Source organism: Rhopalosiphum padi, chromosome 3, assembly GCF_020882245.1.
Source record: "Rhopalosiphum padi isolate XX-2018 chromosome 3, ASM2088224v1, whole genome shotgun sequence".
Taxonomy (NCBI): domain Eukaryota; kingdom Metazoa; phylum Arthropoda; class Insecta; order Hemiptera; family Aphididae; genus Rhopalosiphum; species Rhopalosiphum padi.
Genome location: NC_083599.1, coordinates 55073677 through 55093949, shown reverse-complemented (window position 1 = coordinate 55093949; position 20273 = coordinate 55073677). Strand labels below are relative to the sequence as shown.

The following is a 20273-nucleotide window of genomic DNA, read 5'->3' as shown; positions in this document are numbered from 1 at the left end:
GAAAAAATGCAACTCTAGACGGGACAGTTATGTAAAATTGATATGGCAGAGATATCATCAATACACCAAATCAGAAAATCAAAAATAGTTTTTATCCTTACGCTAAATGTTATCATTGTTAACAATTTAACATTATAGGCAACCAAAGTTGACATGATAGGGTAGTTATAATATTTAATAAGACATATAAATGTAATTACTACAGTATAAAAAAGGTAAGAATAAAAATTAAAAAAAACCATTATAATTATGACAGTAACAATATATACTCGTATATTATTATGAAGTAAAAATTAATCAAATTGGTTTTTCCCATGGTCGTATAAGACTACACTCTATTACGATGCAACCCAATACTTTATTTTTTTCATTTTTTATCTTTAACGTTGATTTATATTTTCCGTAAAAATACACCTTGGGCAAGTTATGATCTGCTAATTCCTCCAAGTGAACACCTGTTGTTATATATGTTCCCTGGAACATTCAAAGATAAATTATTATAACTAAATACCTAGTTGATTGAAGCAAAAACAAGTTAAAACAATTTTAGTTACGAGAATTGTTTATATTATTACTTACATTTGAAAGAAAACTTGCTTTAAAATATATATAACTCAACGTCATACAGTACTGTTATGTAGTTACTCATTGAAATATTAAAACATTAAAATTCATAAATGTATACTCAATTTTTGAATTGGGCTTACTGTCGAAATTTAAGTTATTATTACAATCAAACCAAAATAATATGGTCACAACATTGTTTATATAGTACACATTTTAGAAGTGTATATGAAGTAATGAGTGTTACTCTTTTTAATAAAAAAAATGTTATGACGTATAATTAAATTTGTAATATAAAATACAAAAACGTTTAAGTACTTACAAATAATATTTTTATATCGTAACAAATTAATTCAATTATCGTTATTTATCGTTTTAATCAGTAATTGCATACACTGGAACTTAACTACTTAAGATATATATATATATATACATAAAAAAATTGTATATCTTCGTTTTTAATTTTATTAATTTTAGTATAAATGAATTATGGAGAATCTTATATTAAATTTTCAATACTTATATACAAAAATACATTTTTTTTTTAGTTATTATCTATTTAATAATAGTTAGCAATTTTTGCGGTATTCACGTAATTCATTTATCTTCAAATATATATAAAAAAAAAGGGTGGTTAAGTGGGTATTGCTCTACTGTATAGTAGAGATGGATAGTAGGTCACTATAATGGATGTGTTAAATTTGAATGCAATGGCATGTATCATTATATTCAAAAAACGATTCTGAACGTAGATAATTTGTCAATCTAGGATAATTAGTAGGATATATTATATTATTAGCTATATTTAAATTGTAATGTATCATTATTTTACGCGTTTTCGTAAAAAATCAAATTTCATATGCTCATAAAATATTTTCTATTTTGACGTTAGAATTTTTTTTTACAGTTAATTTAAGGAAAACTTTTGATTAACGTTGAACTGAGTTTTATAACCTTAAGTATAAATCACAAAAATTTTACGAATTTTGAACTTCAAAAATCTTTGCAAATTTTTGCGATTTTGACATATTTTGTAAACATTTGAACTTTAAATGCTTATAAACAAAAATTGTGACCAACGATTTTTATTTTTTTTTTTACTACAATTACTTGAGTTGTACTCATAATAAACTTAATGTTAAAATTTTTAAGAAAGCCAAATTTTTTTATCGGCATTTCAAGAAAAAAAAATTAGAAAAATTAAAATGTTTTGAAAATTCAATTGTAAGTATAGATAATGCTAATATAACCATTTGGTAAAAATTTCAAGTAAATCGATTTTGTCGAAAACTGATTAGGTATGCGTAAAAATTCCAGTTTTTCCGTTACTTTTTTAGGGTTTTTCGTAACTATTGGAATTATTTACTTTTGACCCCCCCCCTCCCAAGTACCAACTAGATTCATTGATTGGCTGAAAACAAAAATAAATGTATTATTTCTACTCTAAAACGTAATTTCAGACACAAAAATAAAAAAAATATATACATCATTGTAAAATCAATCCCTTTTGCATGTCGTTCAGAATCTAAAATATAAGAATAACTTTTGTAGTATCTTATATTATCATTTTAAGAATTATTACCTATCTAGTCACTCGTGTGAATATTAACAATAATATTCGATAACTTGGAAATTCTCATAAAAAATTAATTTAGCTTTTCGGTAGATTTTTATATTCATAAAAAAAATTGTTGAAAAATAATAAAGAATCTTGTGTTTTAAATCTTATATAGTTATAAAAGATTTTAGATTCTGAACGAAGTGATGAATGTATTGAATTTACAATAATGTATGTTTTTTGGGGGTGGGAGGGGGGGTTAATTTTACTAAAACATGATAAATTAAGTATTTGGAAATTATAAATTGGAGTAGTACTATTGTGCTTTGATTTTTAACTTCAGCCTCTCTTTGAAAAGGAAATTGAATTTAGTTGGTACTTTGGTGGGTCAAAAGTAAAAAATTTCCAGTAATTTTCAAAAGCGTCAGGTAAAACCCTAAAATAATAACGGAAAAACGGGAATTTTTTGCTAATCAATTTTTGACAAAATAATTGTTTTATTTTGCTATAACTCAAAAATGAATCAATGCAAATACTTGAAATTTTCTAAAAATATTTAAATTAGTGTTATCTATTTACGATTAAATTTTCAAATTATTTTGACTTTTTTTAAGCTATTTGCAGAAAATTGAAATTTTCGATTTTTCTAAATTTTAGATTATGAATGGAGTGATGTATTGATTTTACAATGATGAGTGTTTTTTGTCAATTTTTTTTTTTTACTGTCATCACGTTTTGGAGTTGTAATAGTGCACTATTGAATCAATTTTATACCCGTTTTTCATTGATTTAATATGCGTTTTTGATTTTTCATTATATTAAATGAAATTTTTCTTTGAGTGTGAAAAAATCTTTAAAATTTAATACAAGGTTTATTTTATTATAAGTTGTTTTTATTGTAGTAAAAAAAAATCAAAAATCGTTAGTCACAATTTTTGTTAATATATTAACTCAAAAACGAATCATTGTAAATACTTGAAAATTTCACCAAATGTTTATATAAGCGTTATCTATTTAAGATTAAATTTTCAACATATTTTTACTTTTTTAAGCTTTTTATAGACAAATTAAATTTTCAATTTTTCTAAATTTTTATTTTGGTAATGCCTATAAAATAATTGGATATCCACAAAATCTTTAAAATTTAATACAAGATTTATTATAAGTTGTACTTATCGTAGTAAAAAAAATCAAAAATCGTGACTAACGATTTTTGTTTATAAGCATTAAAAGTTTAAATATTTACAAAATATGTCTTAATCATGAAAATTTGCAAGGAATTTAGAAGTTGAAAATTCATAAAATGTTTGTAATTTATATCTAAGGTTAAAAAACTTAACACAAGGTTTTCCAGAACTTTTTCTTCAAATAACTGTAAAAAAAAAATCAAGCGTCAATATAGATAGAAAAAAATGTATGATCGTATGAAATTTATTTTTTTACGAAATCGAGTAAAATAACGATATATTACAATAAAAAATGATAATAAAATAATTCAGTGAAAATATCAATAATTTACTATTATTCGTTTTGAATAACATCAATAAAACAAATTCGATTTTTGTAAAAATCCTGTTTTTCTTTATGGCTTTGTTTGTTTTTCCCGATTATAAAAATAAGTACACAGCATTTTTAAGTTTTTCCTATTTAAAGTACAAACTACATCCATCTTTTTATAAAAAACCATCCCATACATGAACACCGAAACATTATAGGTACTGATTACTTATCGAGTACTTATCATTCACAAAAAAAAAAGGACATCGTTTTAAAATCAGTACATTTATTACTCCGGTTAGAAGGTTAGAATCTAATACGGTATTATTTTTTTTTTAGGAAAAAACATGTTGCAAATAATTTAATTATATTTAAACATAAATATTATGTAATTCCTACTGAATGACGATAATACACTCGATATCTACTATACATCTGTGTGTGGGCCGGGAACGGATAACAATAGACCGTGCGCCCGATTACCCCTAACTAACTTCGTGCGCTATTACATAACACACTGATCAACTTGTGTATCATGTGTGTATATTATTTTGGATATTATAGCACTCAACAGGAAATGGACAAGATTGCCGAGCAAAACCTGTGAGCGCTAGTGTGTTTTTAATTAAATATTATTTAATTGTGTTATACATTACCGCTACTATTGGACAGCTAGTATTAAAAAAGTTAAAAGCTTTAGCTATTGTATTCGATACGTTTCCTAAGACTTTTTTCCCAAAACTGCATGCTCTCTTTGTGACAAAAACCATTGAATTTGGTTTCCAACCGCCAATAGAACTCCAAGACGCAACATTTATATCTAGCTATAAAAAAAATAATACATTAAGTAATACTTTTAGTGTTATGAAATAAGAACATTAAAATATAACAAATATAAATTCAAAGTTGTTTTACTTAAATTTTAAAATTAAATCTACCATAGCAAATATGTTAGACTACAACTATTCGTTCACCAGGGCATAGTAACGTCAGTGACAAATCAATGTTAAGTAGTTGTTTCTACTTAATTGTTCTATAACCATTTACTTATTTCGGAGAAATAAATTTGGCCTTTTAACTTAAAATAGGTTACCAAATAAGTAGGCGGATTTGTAAATATTATGTCTCCTTGTTATTAAATATATACTTACTGTAAGAGTATCGTCCAAAGGTAATAAAAATGTAAAATTTCCTTTCAGCTCAGTGATACTTAATGTCTTTTTATTAATAAAAACATTAATTTGAATTAAATGTGTTGACTCACAAGAATATATTTTTTCAAATACTATACGATATTCTCCCTTCAGTAAAAGTAATAAATATAAATTGTGTGATAGAAATCTCAAAAAACAAAAAATAATATTAGGTATTATAAAATATAATGACTATAGAAAATACGTAATGTTTTTAATAAATTAAGCGAATTATTAATTTACCAAAGGTAAGTTGGGCATAAAGCTGGTTTTTGAATATGATAAAGAGAGAAATGAAATAAGAACAAACACCTTCATCATTATCATTTTTATTGATACTGTATTTAAGCACCGGAGTATTATTTTATAAATTTTCAACAGCAAGACTGATTAGAGTTATAAATTATAAATAAATTTGTATACTGTGGAGAGTTTTTTTATATGCTTGATCTGTGACCTCTAGAAGTTACCGGAAGTATAAAATAAATCCATACATACATAATTATATAATTATATTTATAATTTGTTCACTCAAATACACCTAAATAAAAACTAATAAAATTAATAATTTAATCATTATAGTATATTCAAATTAGTAGTTATTCCCTAGTTATCTAAAATTAAAATTAAATAATTATTTGTTATTATACCTACTGCTAATATTATTAATTATATCATTGATTAGGGTTATTATATTATATTAGGTTAAGTAATATAAAAAATGACTATTACGAAATGAAATAATTTGAAATAAAAAATAAACATACGTAATTCTTACTGGCTACGGTGAATTTAATGCTTTGAAAGTATAATTAAATGTTTTGGATAACATTTTTTGAACAGTACAATAATTATAATATATTCAATTATTATTTTGTCCAAAAATAAATAAAATAAGAAATCTTCCAAATAAATTTTTAATTCATTTAAACATTGGGTTTTTTGCACAACCTATCAAGTTACTAAAGTCATGAAGGCACAAAAAACACATTTTTTTTTTAAAAAATTGTTCACTAATGATCTATAATATGAAACAACAATATTAATTATTCCTTATAAATAGGGATGAAAAGTTATAGGACTTGCATATTTTTGTCTATTTCTTCTATTAATTATGGCTAGGTGAGCTATAAATCCGTTTCATAACCTAGCGAGTTCATTTTTGTAGTTTTTTTTTTGCATTTTTTTTGCATATTTGGGTACATTTTTTAATAATACCTTGCATATTAAACGTTTTTTCGTGCATAAAAATGCAAATTTAATTAATATTATCAAAGATTATACTTAAATTAAATATTTTAATCAAATATTCTACTTAAAAAAATATATAAAAATATCCTCTCGGACAATTGTCGTCGACTACACGTTGACAATCTTAAAAAAGCTCTACTTAAACTGGTACAATGCAAAAAATTTACAGGTATGAAAAATAAATAAAAATTAAATGTGAGTCACAATATTTACAAAAATTTATAATTTTTTTTAGATATACAGATGTTGAACCAAGAAGTCTTCGATTAGATTCTGAAATTTTGACGTTGTTTATAAATTGTATCATATTATATTATTATTTTTTTTTATTTTTATTTATAATTAAAAATTGTATGCATAATTTTGATGTTTTTGTAATATTTTCGTTTTTTTTGTGCATGTTTTTGTTTTTTTTTTGTGTATATTTAGAAAATTTTTCCTTCTCTAACTGCTCATCCCTACTTATACATTATATAATGATTTATATTATTTATTAATAGTTAAAATATATAACCTTGATATCGACAAAATTATTTTATTTTTTGAAGAATTTAAATATTAAAAAATTCAACTCTTTCCACCAAGAATAAATGTAATAAGGACTCCGAATAAATCGTTAATATTATTAATCATTGGGGTTTTCGCACAATTTGACAAAGCCTTGAAAGCATCGTCTCCCCTAAAACATAATTATTTTTTTTTTTTAACTAAAAAATGTTAACTAAAATTTTATAATATTGTTTAAAATGCAATGGCTAAATTATTGTTAATAATAAATAAAATAAATCAATCATTCAATAATTTGAAATAATAAATAAAACATATGAATGTTGGACATTCGAAATTAATTAAACAAAGATATTCTGCAATTAAACTTGTTTCGTTTTTCAGAATTGGTTCATATTTTTTCAACATGTTGTATTTGAATATTCTTATGATTCAATCACCACCAGCAATTCTTAATCGGGACACTATATAGACATTATACTTTAGAAATCCAAGCATACGTTTTTTAATACCAAGGTAGTTTACTTAAACCGTTTTTATTATGTTTAGAAAATCCTCATGGATCTGCCAGTATCAGATGTTTGACTCCATACAACATATTTTAAAACTAACTTATTGTACAAGTTTATCAAGGCGCAGACATGCTTTAAATACTTTGCTGTTATACCTAAATATTTGCAAAATGATATCATATTCTTTATATATTAATAATTTTTTGTGATCTGTATATCTCTGTACTAACGAATTCTTGTTGTAAAACTTATTGGTGTTTAGTTCCAAAGGCCAGATTTGAGCTTATGCCACAGCCCGAGAGGTCTATAGCAAACACAGCTTCTAATGAGCTCTGAGATATCCACCTCCGATGCGAATGCCCTCCAAAAAGTTAATAAAGACATTTTATACTATCCAGGTATCTATCATGATTAAACATATATCTACCATAAGTTGGATATAAACATGTTAACTAAGATTTTATAATATTATTTAAACTCAAATGGCTAAATTATTTTTAAGTTTTTATCAGAAAAAAGGTAAAAAAAAAAAATTACCGAAATGAAATAATTTAAATTAATAAATAAAACATAGGTAGCACGTTGTGAATTAATTAAATAAAGATATTCTGCAATTAAATTTATTTTATTTTTAAAAATTGATTCATACTTCTTCAACTGGTTGTATTTGAATATTTGTATGATTTAATCCCCACAGTATAGTAATTTCTTTAATATAAAATTGTTTAATTTTATATTTATTATATTGTGTATTTTGCACATCTATTGGACAAACTAACTTGTGATTCGACATTTGGTGGATAATATTTTAATAGTGAAACAATAGCCTTGTGGCTTGTTTCGTTAAAAGTGAATGACAACGCTCTGGTTACTGGTATCACTTTCTCTATTTATTTTCATATAAATTTATACAAGTATTTACAGACGTATGGGGTTGATACGCTAACACGGCAGCCAGGCTTGAAAGCGGACTGCCGGATACGGCGTATTGTCACGACGAGCTGGAAGCTTCGCCCTATCGGCACTTTAGGGTTATATGCATAGAAGATATACAGACAAGGGTGCGGAGCCGACCACGGGTAGTGTCTAGCTATGATGCGACTGCTATCGTGAATCTGACTCTGGAAGGCAAGCTGTCAAAATCGGCCGTGGGTGAATTGGGGGGGGGGGGGGTACTACCCGTATACTACGTTGTTTGTGGTCCGTGTGAAGAACGCGGGCTCTCTGGTTTTCTTGTCGTCTGGATCGCCGATTGCGGTGTCGTCCCGCACAGAAAGAGTGTGGCGATGCCCGTATGGGTTGCTCACGGTCCGTACGAGGAATGTTTGTTCCATGTACTTGTCGATGTTACTTTCGGACTGCGGCTGGTCGTCGTGTCGCTTCGGCGTTCCCTTCTTTTCTTCGTACTGATTGAAAATATGTTCTAGTAGAAGAAATTGTGTTGACTGAAGAATGTATGTGTGGTCAGAAATCGACCGGTATATAACCGGTGCGCCGTACTGACTAGTAAACTATAGTGTGTGCCGCCGTGATGTTTGTGTTTCCCGTCGGTACGGATCTGCGTGCTGTTTGCTGGATTTTTTGGTTACAGCCATGGGACGGGTCTCATTATATTTGTCCTGACCTCCCCTATCCACGGCTGTATTTGTCAGGTTGTTAATGTAGTTGGAAGAACTTATATTTTGTAAAACGGCTCTGACTACTGTAATTTCCTGTAGGGCGTGTTCTGATTGGCTGACATTGTGTAGTCCTGATAAGGACTGTTTTAGTGAGTGATGTACTGTTACAATAGTATAGTTATAATTATTATTAAACTAGACAAATATAATACTTTTAATTATAAATTAACTAATTTAAATGAAACAAAAATGATTAACATAACAAAATAATAATATAGCAAGGTCTTTGGCACAAGCCATACAAGGATATATCTATATGGATCCACATTATGAATTGAATCATTAATGTTTTTTTTTTTTTTAATAGTATAATTATAATTTGTATAGTCATTTCTTTGGAAATCCAAGCATATATTGTGCAATACCGAGGCAGTACACTTAAACAGTTTTTATTATGTTTAGAAAACATTTTGAAAATAATAATTTTTTATTTATTTTTTTTGTAATTTTTAAATAATTTTTTTAAGTTTATCATAATATGGTATTACAAAATTGCATGTTATGGGTTGTTTTGAATAAATTGAAATTTATAAACTAAAAAATTGTAATTTGTAACCCAACTAACTTTTATAAGTCGAACCTAACCTACTATACTTATTCAGTAAAGCGGTGTACTACACTTGACTACCTTCATTAATGTTGGTGCGATTCGACAAATTGTTATAATTCTTAAGGTTAATACATTTTGCTGTGTTTGAATGATGGCTTTTTACGGTAAGTATTTTAATTTTTAAGCAAATATTGGACATTTTTAAATTACACATAACACAATAATTTATGTTTGAGACTTTTAAAGACATTTTATACTGTAAAATATAATTTGATATGATACTATGTAGTAATACTAGTAACTTATGTATGATACCAGATTTTGATTATGATAATAATAATACTAAAAGATATTTTAATTATGGCTATATAAGAATAAATTTTATTATTATTTAGTAAAATTTAATTAAATTTGTTTTTCCCACGGCCTTATACAACTCATCTCTATAACACTACAGCCAAGTACTTTATTTTCTGAATTTTTTAACTTAACCGTTAATTTATATTTTCCGTAAAAATACACCTTGGGAAAATTAAGATCTTCTAATTCTTTCACGTCAACTCCTCTTGATATATAATATGTTCCCTGCAACATTCAAAGATCAATTGTTATAAGTACATAAAGTAATGATGGAATCACACAAACGTCTCAAGTACAATTTTAATAACTATTGCAATGCACTTATATGAATTTGTTATATTAATGAAATAGAGTTTGAAAAAAAGTTTAATTTAAAAATAAAATGTAATATCTTGCAAATTGAAAGTGTGGTATCTCTCTGGACATATTAAAACATTATAATAATAATAATTAATGCAATGTATACTGAATGTTTGAATTATACGCGTTTACCGTTGAAAATTAAATGATTATTAAAATAAACCCAAAATAATATGGTCACAACATAGTTTATACACTATATATTTTAGAATTAGAAAAGTCTTTCTGCTCTAAAACTTCTTGGAATTGGATAGTTTAGGGTTGATCTACTAATTAATAAATCGTATAAATGTAGATACAAATTAAAAAAAGGATATGATTTTTTTAGGAACAATTTGTTATTAACTATTTAATTATTAATAAGCGTATACATTATGTTGTTATACCTATTGCGGGACAGCGATATCTACTATACGTCAACAGTAAAAAATTACTTACTGTTCAATTTTATCATCTGTCATCTTTATTAATAATCAATCAAGTAAAATAATAATTTTAAAACATTTTTTGGGGATAATATTATGTCCTATTAATATTAATTCGACGATTTTCAAATGATTGCATTTGTTAAATCCATAGTTAGTATATTTAATTAATTAATTAATTAATATTAGCATTACCGCTGGTATTGGACAGCTAGAATTGGGAAGGTTTAAAGCCTTAGTCATTGTAGTCCATACGTTCCCTAGTACATTTTTCCAATTACTACATGCATTCTTTGTGGTGTAAACCATTGAATTTGGTTTCCAACCCCCAATTGTATCCCAAGAAGCCATATTTGCATCGAGCTATAAAAAAAATTGTAGATTATTTTCAGGTATTATAAAATAAGAACGTTCAAATATTTTACAAGTATAAACTGAGTTTTAGATTCTGAACGGAGTGATGAATGTATTGATTTAACAATGATGTGTTTTTTTTTTTTTGTATGTCTGTCATCACGTTTTGGAGTAGTAATAATGCTTTGATTTTTGATTTCAGCCCCACTTTGAAAAGTAAAATGAATCTAGTTGGTACTTGGTATTTGGGGGGCCAAAAGTAAAAAATGTCCAGTAGTTTTCAAAAGCGTCAGGAAAATCCCTAAAAAATAACGGAAAAACGGGACTTTGTATGCTTAACGCGTTATGGACAAAATAATTTTTTTTATTTTGCTGTAACTCAAAAATGAATCATTGTAAATACTTGAAATTTTCACAAAATATTTATATTAGTGTTATATATTTACGATTAAATTTTAAAAGTATTTAGAATTTTTTAAACTATTTATAGGTCATTGAAATTTTTGATTTTTCTAATTTTTTTTTTTTGAAATGCCGATAACAAAAATTTGGCTTTCCAAAAAATCATTAAAATTTAATACAAGGTTTATTTTAAGTTGTTCTTATTATAGTAAAAAAATCAAAAATCGTTAGTCGCATTTTTTGTTTATAAACATTTAAAGTTCAAATGTTTACAAAATATGTCAAAATCACGAAATTTTGCAAGGAATTTTTAAGTTGAAAATACTTAAAATGTTTGTGTTTTATATCTTAGGTTAAAAAACTGAACACAAGATTCTCCATAACTAACAGTAAAAAAAAAACTCCATCGTCAATATAGAAAACATTTTATAATAGCGTATGAAATTAAATTTTTTACGAAAACGCGTAAAATAATGATACATATTACATATTATTAGCTAATAATATAATATATCCTACTAATTATCATAGACTGACAAATCACCTTCGTTCAGAATCGTTTTTCGTATACAATGATACCTGTCATTGCATTCAAATTTAACACATCCATTATAGTGATCTACTCATCTCCATGTCTACTATTATACAGCAGAGCAATAACTATTTTTTTTTACTTAATTCTTAACATTAAAAATTACCAAAGAATATATACGAAACCACAATTATTTTGGCGTTCACCAAAGCATAGTAACTTAATTTACAAATCAATGATAATGGCTCGTATTAACTGCTGTATTAAATGACCAAAAAATGTTTTTAAAATCTTAAAAATTGATAGTTATTTCTAGGGCTCGGATTTATATGTATTTATGAAACCAAAATATGTGTTTACATTAGCAAAATATGTACATAAATATTTGCTAATAAAATCAAAATATGTATTTTACTAATATGATTTATTTATTAATATTTAATTATATAATATATCCAATATCCATATGACTTTCTAATTAAAAAAATAATATTTTAAATAGTAGAATTATTTAAAAAAAGGTGTTACAAATATTATAAAACAGAAATAAAAAAAAATAAAAATTTTAATTATCTTGATTACAATTTATGACAACCATTTTTAAATTTTTATATTCAAAAGATCTTCGATTTTGTCGTAAAATTGCCTTTTACTGACTAAATGATCTTTCGGCTTCCACTGATGTTATTGGACAGTATTGCATTTTGACTATGTTTGAAGCAGTAAGTTATATCTACCGTAGATTAAGTTTAATAATTGGTGTTATTTTGTTACTATTTTGTACTTTTGGAAATTTGGGAAATTGTTTGTATTGAAAAATACAATTGTACATAATTAATAATTATTAAAAAAATCAAAAATGAACAAATTGTCAAAATATGTTGGAAAAAATGGAATTATTGAGAAATATATAAAATCAAGTACTTAATGCAAAATATGTAAAAATATGTAAAATAAAATATAGTTAATTTCATTGGAAATCCCTTGCAACGAATTTATCACTCATTTAAATTAATTTATCAAGTCACATTAAAAATATGTATTTAAATATAAATCCGTGCCCTAGTTATTTCTATTGAATCATTGTATGTTCCATTAAAATTTACAAAAACAAAATTTGGTTTCCGTTTTATGTTACTATACATATATTAACTGACTGTAAGAGTATTGTCGACATTCAACTAAATTGTTAAATTTTCTTTTAACTCACTTAATATATTATGTAAATGTATTGTATTTAATGAAAAAAAATTTTATTAAAATTAAAATTAAAAAAAATGTAAGATAATAATTTTTATTTAAAAATTCTATAAGCATTTTTTTATTTCGGAACTTTAACTAAGTACTAACCGAGTACCTAGGTAGGTATTAACTATTATGTCACTAATTTTATTCAATATATTCTTACTATAATAGCATCACCAAAAGGTAATAAGAATGTGAAATTTTCTTTCAACTCAGTTATTCTTAATGTCTTTTTATTAATATAAACATTCAATTGAATTATATTTGTTAACTCAAAAGAATATATGTTTTTTTTAATTATCTCAACATTTACTTACTATAAGAGTATCGTCCAACGGTAATAACAATGTTACATTTCCTAATACCTCATTTATACTTAATGTCTTTTTATTTAGATACATATTACACTGCATTATATTTGACGATTGGCAGGGATATAGTTTCTCATATACCAAACGATATTCTCCCTGCAATAAGAGTAACAATACATATATCTTATTAGTAATATAAAAATAAAAATAAATATAAATTATGGTTATATCAATCGTATTCATAGAAAATACGTAAAAATATGTTGAATAAATCGAGCATAATATTAATTTACCAAAGGTAAGTTGTGCATAAAGCTAGTTTTCGAATTGGATAACGAGATAAATGCAATAAGAACAAACACTATAATTATTGACATGTTATTGATAGTTTATTTCAACAACGATAGATTATTTAATAAATTTTCAGCATCAAAAATGAATTGAGATTAAAAAATATAAATTCATTTACAATATATTTATTGAGGGTTTTTTCGACATGCTTGATCTGTAGCCTCTAAAATTAACCGGAAATACACAAATATAATATATCCATACATACATAATCATATAATTATATGATTATATTTAATCGAAAATAAATAACAAAGTGTTTCCGTTAATGTTATATTTGAAAATTTCAACTGAATAGAACGAAATTAAATAAATTGGTTTTATTATAATAATGTGTAATACCTACGTAGTATTGTATTAATTAGTATTTAGTAAAAGTGTGACATTATTTATTGATTAATCTAAATTTAATCTATCACACATAAAAGACAGTAAACTATTGGGTTTAAACATACTTTTATGTTGGTTTGTTAGATTACAATAATCAAATAGATAAAAATATTTTTATGACAAATCTTTGTCTTTTTTTTAATCCAATTAAAATGAATCAAGTTTTTCAAATTTTGAATTAGTTTTAAATTCAAAACAACTTTTTTTGATTCTTAGTTTTGATTTTAAAAATTAAGAATAAAAAAAAGGAAGGAGTTAACATATTCTTTTTTTTTTACAAGTGTCTTGAATTCACTTTTGTTATTCGCATAATATTATCTTAATGTTTGTAGTTGCTTATTATTTATTAATAATAACTTGTATTGTTTACGTGGTACGATATCAAGTTATGAATACAAATGCTAATATACATTATAATTATAACAATAATATAATTCATTATTATTTTGTAAAATTTGAAACGGAACCATTTTGAAAAAAGCCTGCTAATTAAATCCATGTAATTTAATACAGTAAGCTGTTTTATTATTAACATATATGAATGCAAAATATTTTAAAAACATTTTATTTTATAATACACAATGTATGTTCATAACTTTAAAAACCATTTTATTCTGTAAAATACAACTTTATATGATTCTATAATAATTATATACTAAAATATAAATTACAATTATAAATTGTGTTCATAAAAAATACCTACCTAATACATTTAATTAATCATGAAGATTATTAATTTACCTAAGTTAAGTTTGGCATAAAGCTGGTTATTGAATTGGATAATAAAAATAATGTAGTAAGAACAAACACTTTCATTAATACCATTGTTTTATGATTACTACTATTTTTCAACAATAAAATAGTACTTTATAAGTTTCCAAAAAATTAGAATGATTAACAATCATGAATTTCATAAATATTGATAGGAATATTTATGAAGGGTTGACATGCTTCAACTGTAACCTCTAAACATTATACCGGAAATGTATAATATTATATTTATATATAAAATATTAAAATAGTAAAAAGTAACAAAATGGCTACGGAAATAGTTCCTTTGTAAATTTTAACTGATCGAAACTAAATTAGTTGGGTGTGTTTCACTTAATTAAAATAAAATATTAATGTTTATATATTTTTTTGATACAATAAGAATATATAAATTATTTCTATGTAAATATTTCCTATATAATTAGGTAAAGTAAATATGTGTATTTTTATTTTCCAGCTTATCGCTTATTTTCAAATTATACTGAATATGATACTATATTATTGAAATGAATACCTTTTAATAAACATGTATTTAAAATTATTTTTTAAAGCAACTGCAAAAACTTTATAAAAACATTCTAAATTATATAAATAGCTGTTTGTTACAAAAAAAAAAATCCAGAACGTTTATAAAATCGTGTTAATAATGATGATGGTTTAATTAAGTAAGATAATTGTAATTGAATTAAAAAATACTTTTCTTAGATCAAATAAATTACTAAGCTGTGATTTATTATGATAATTTCAATATATTAAACTAAATAATTATCATATATTTTAAAAAACATTTTAATTTCAGTATAAACAAAGTTAATGAGGGACTTTGTATTAAATGTTCAAACTTTTTGACGAAACGAAAAATATCTTTTAAATACTTATAAACAGAAAAAAACGATAAATATCATATGTCTATGAATAGTTAAAAAAAGGTAGAAATAGTCGAACGAAAATTATACCATATCTAGAAAATGATAACATAAATATTCGGTGAATATTTGAAGTAGTTACCTATCTATATATTTTAAGTTATTCTTAATCGTTTTTAAATTACAACAAAATAAGAGTATTTAATTTTGATAAAAATAACAATGTACAGTCATTCAAATTTTCAAAAAGTGCAGTTACTTATTTATTATTATTTTTTTAATTAATTAATATTACATTGAATAATTTATTTTTAAATTTTACATTATTGAATTTATAAATAATACAATATGTATTCTATTACAAATGTATTATTTATTTTTTAAATCTTATAAAATACGAATAATTAAATATTTTTAAAATATAGAAAGTAATACGAAAAGTACATAGGCACCTATGACCTATTATATTATACATTTAGTGTACCGAATGTAAAATATGATATTAATTGAATCAATATTATTATCACAGAATCGTTTTTTTATCAAGTTGAGCAGTTGGTGATTAGTGATTATAGAAAAACATAGGTAAATAATAAACATTTTAAAAGACAACAATATCCACTATAAATTATAATTTGCAATGAATCTAGATGTCAAATACTATCTATGGGTATTTAACATAATTGTACTTCATTGAAACCTTTATTAATGGTTATTTTATATAAATATATTAAAAACGTGAGCATAACTAAGCATATTTACAGCTTACCACATTATAATGCTTTACATTTTATACAACAAAATTTTATCATCAATAGATAGAGAATAAAGATGAACTTATTACAAGAGTATGATTAAAACATTTAAAACAATAAAAATATGTATAATATACATAATACAATTGATGAAAGTAGTAAAAATAATATATATATTAATTAATGCAAGTAGATATTAAATGTAATACCTTGATCGAATGTATATGAGAAAATACAAAGTACCTAACTATGGCGTGTGGGATAAAAAACCATATATGTGTAAGATTTAACGGTGGATTTGCTAATTTACTTTCCGTTCAACATCCTCCGATCTATACATTTATAAATGTTTTGAGACGTAAATTAAACTCAACTAAAATTGAAATAAGTCAAACTGTCAAAGTAAAGTAGGAAATCAAAATATGCCAAGAAATAAAAAGAACAAGGCAGTGAGTCTGGCTGAAAGAGTGAAAAAAGTACCTAGTTGAAGATTATCCAATTTGAGAGTTTGACGATTATATCTTCAAGGCATTACATTAAATATCTACTTACAATAATTAGTATACATATTTATTACATAAATTTCAATATATTATACACATTTTTATCATTTTTACCAATACTATAATATCATTTGAAATACATACAATATTATTGTTTATTTGAGTTTTATGTATGATATAATATTATAATTCAATTTCTGCTTTGTTTTATATTGGCGATATTTAATTCATGCAATAGTCATGTATAGGTTCCGAGATATTTTAGTTGTGATATTTTGTTGGTTTACTATTCAAGTATAAATAATGATAATACTTACTAACAGAGCTTCATAACGTTATAACGAAAAACAAAATAAAAATAATAAACGAAATCAGTAAACGAAAAAAAAATGAATACCATTAGTCATTACACATATTATATCATTAATTATGATTAAAGATTAACAATAAATAAAAAATTTATTTATAACAAAAACAATTTAATAACGTTATCGGAATTTTTCGGGGAATTAATCTAATAACATGGCCAACAAATTCTACAAATTATTTAGTTCTTACATTACGGTGTGATTAATTCTACTACAAATGATAATATAATTTATAAGTTATAAGTTGTAACGTTAAATAACATTAAGAATTAAAATAAACGTTTAAAAACATAAATGACGTTTAACAGAAAAAATCAAATAACGTTTGAATGTACAATAACGTTAACATTAAATTGTTATAATGATGTTAAAATAAACGAAAACTATATATTTTTTTAAATTTAAGTCCTGCTAAGTTCATTCTTGCTAAACAATATCGCTAGCTACTTAAAGATAGTACCTACTATAAAATCCCTACTCTAAAAATAAAAATGCGAAAATGTTTATGACTTGCTTGAATTTGGGCAGAGGTGGTTAGCTCAGAATTTAAGCAAAATTTTAAAATTGTTTATAATATCAATAATATTAATAATATAACTTCAGCTTATTGTTAAATCGTTATTAACCATTTGAGTATCTTATTTCGTCCACATTTGGATTTCAAATGTCTATAAAAAAAAAAAAACTGTACATTTTATATTTTATTTTTTATTTCAATATTGATACCACCTGCCGGCATTCAAGTATTGTATTCGCCACGAATAAGAAAACATCTCTATCGGTGGGCTTGTATATCAAACAAAACGGTATAAAATTGACACTTTAAATTGATTTAAATGATACCCGAACCTAATACCTTGCCAAATTGCTAGTCTTATTAAAACGTTAAATTGCTTTATATGCATTTATGAATAGATTTCTTTAAAACTCGATTTCGAGTAAATTTGAATTTAAAGTGGTACCTATGCATTATAAAAAGCCTTTTCTTTCAAAAGAATATCAATTAAACGCATGTATTTAGTGGGTAATTTAAGATTTCATATTAAATAAAATAATAAATTTGCTATAAATATTTAATAAATAAATAACTTTGTAGAATTTCAAAATTTCAGATATCAGGAAAGACCTCATTCGTCCAATATTTGATCTACGAACTACGAGTCAGCCAGTCGTTCAGATATTTCACCGTAAAGTAAATCGATTATTTTACCTTACACAACAATTTAATGTTTTCCTGTAAATTGTTGGTTATAGCGATATACGTCAATATTAAAAACATAATAATATAAGCTTTCTTTGAATTATATTGATTATTTATTATTTAAGTTGATAATTAATATTTATTGAAATATTGTTTGATTCAACGCATGTTAATAATTAACATCTTCGTTAATTTGAATGTTTTAGGATTAATTGCGTAGTGTCAACGGCCCATATAATATTGTAATTTATAATCATTATGTTGTTATAATAAATTCATAAATAATATAAGATTATTTATGTTGGACTTTCATTATGGTATTATTATTGCAATAGCAGCATACATTTGAATAACAACATTTTTAATATTTTTGAAATCGTATACATAAAGTTATCACAATTTAGTAACTATAGTTTACTGTTATATTATTTTTTTTCGTCCATTAATACCACCCATATTATAATGTATTTCAGAGCTACGTATCGTGCATTACACAATGAATGTTTAAGAGGACGCCATACCCGCATTTGTTGTCTCTGTCTTACTAACGTACATCATAACAAATTTTCGTTTAGCAGAATACATTTTGTGATGTTAGCTTTAATATTAGAGTAAATTGACCTATTATCAAATTTAAAGGTAACAATATTATCTGGGCAATGACATATGCTTTTAATGATATTATTATTTTAAAATATGTTACAGCTTTGCAAAATATTACAACTTTAAAATGTCCATAACTCACTTTAAAATGATAATATCAATAAAATCATATGTCATTGTCTAGATAATATTCTTAATTTTAAATTTGATAATCGGTAAATTTACTCTAATATTAAAGCTAACATCACAAAATTTAATGTATTCCACTGAACGAAAATTTGTTATGACTTATGATGTACGTTAGTAAGACAGAGACAACACATGCGGGTATGGCGTCCTCTTAAGAATCATAAATTAAATACGAATCTACCATATTATTATCAACTATAGCTATATAGACTACGTGCCGCGTGGCACCAACGTTTACCAGCGGCCTAAAGAATTGACTTTAGTCACCATCGCCATTCGTAATATTGTATTATTAATAAAAAGGAACAAAAAAAAAGATCACCGTTACCACCCGCTGGCCTATAGTGCTTATTCACATCTGCTTTTACACACTTATAGGAAGCAGCTGGACATCGGCGTCGAGCCGTCTCGTGTCCAAACAACTAAACAAAACGGTTAAACGTTTTAACGTTTTAACAAAACATAATGTTTTGTACGAATATTCCATTAATGATGCACAACGTTTCCTCATAGTATTATTATTACTATTTTGGCATAGGCAATCGTCCAGGGAATATTAAATCATAATAGTATAATTTAATTTCACTTCCACGGTATCATAACAATATATAGTATTATATACACTTTCAGAGATTCATTCCGACGGTAACCAAATCTAAAGCTAGTGAAGTACCTATACGGCAAATGCCAAAATATATTTTTCATCTGTTTGTATCAAAATTCAAAACGATAATATTATTACTTCTCGAATTTATATATTATATATATATATACACACACACGTATATTTATTGTTATAAAAACTTGCACAGTTTAACAACAATATTACTATTTTACCGTGCACAGCGGGTCGCCGCCGTAATGCGACGGTGTAGCCGCTGAGAGGGTTAAAAATAAAAACGATTTCATCGAAGGAGGGAGTGACGTTTTTGGTCATCGAGTCTCCGTGGGAACGCGTACAGCAGGCATAAAGCAA

The 20273-nt window shown here is 24.9% G+C and overlaps 2 protein-coding genes across 2 annotated transcripts; both read right to left on the bottom strand.

Annotated features, from left to right (window-relative positions):
* Positions 1-297: 297 nt before the first annotated feature.
* LOC132928005 (uncharacterized) lies at positions 298-5139 on the bottom strand. The gene is made up of 4 exons (XM_060992566.1): positions 5056-5139; positions 4771-4920; positions 4276-4443; positions 298-474 (listed from the first exon to the last, which is right to left on the bottom strand). Exons 1-4 carry the CDS (start codon positions 5137-5139, stop codon positions 298-300), a joined length of 579 nt encoding a protein of 192 aa, XP_060848549.1.
* A 4122-nt stretch (positions 5140-9261) lies between these two features.
* On the bottom strand, positions 9262-13722 carry LOC132927017 (uncharacterized). Its single transcript, XM_060991468.1, has 4 exons — positions 13594-13722; positions 13307-13456; positions 10652-10819; positions 9262-9896 (listed from the first exon to the last, which is right to left on the bottom strand). Exons 1-4 carry the CDS (start codon positions 13675-13677, stop codon positions 9717-9719), a joined length of 582 nt encoding a protein of 193 aa, XP_060847451.1. The 5' UTR covers positions 13678-13722; the 3' UTR covers positions 9262-9716.
* Positions 13723-20273: the final 6551 nt, after the last annotated feature.

Coding starts and splice junctions, on each gene's coding strand:
- LOC132927017 (XM_060991468.1), bottom strand. CDS start 13,677: ATGTCAATAATTATAGTGTTTGTTCTTATTGCATTTATCTCGTTATCC. Junction 13,457..13,593: donor TTATGCACAACTTACCTTTG/GTAAATTAATAT, acceptor CTCTTATTGCAG/GGAGAATATCGTTTGGTATA. Junction 9,897..10,651: donor CTAGCTGTCCAATACCAGCG/GTAATGCTAATA, acceptor TGAATGTTGCAG/GGAACATATTATATATCAAG.
- LOC132928005 (XM_060992566.1), bottom strand. CDS start 5,139: ATGATAATGATGAAGGTGTTTGTTCTTATTTCATTTCTCTCTTTATCA. Junction 4,921..5,055: donor TTATGCCCAACTTACCTTTG/GTAAATTAATAA, acceptor CTTTTACTGAAG/GGAGAATATCGTATAGTATT. Junction 475..4,275: donor CTAGCTGTCCAATAGTAGCG/GTAATGTATAAC, acceptor TGAATGTTCCAG/GGAACATATATAACAACAGG.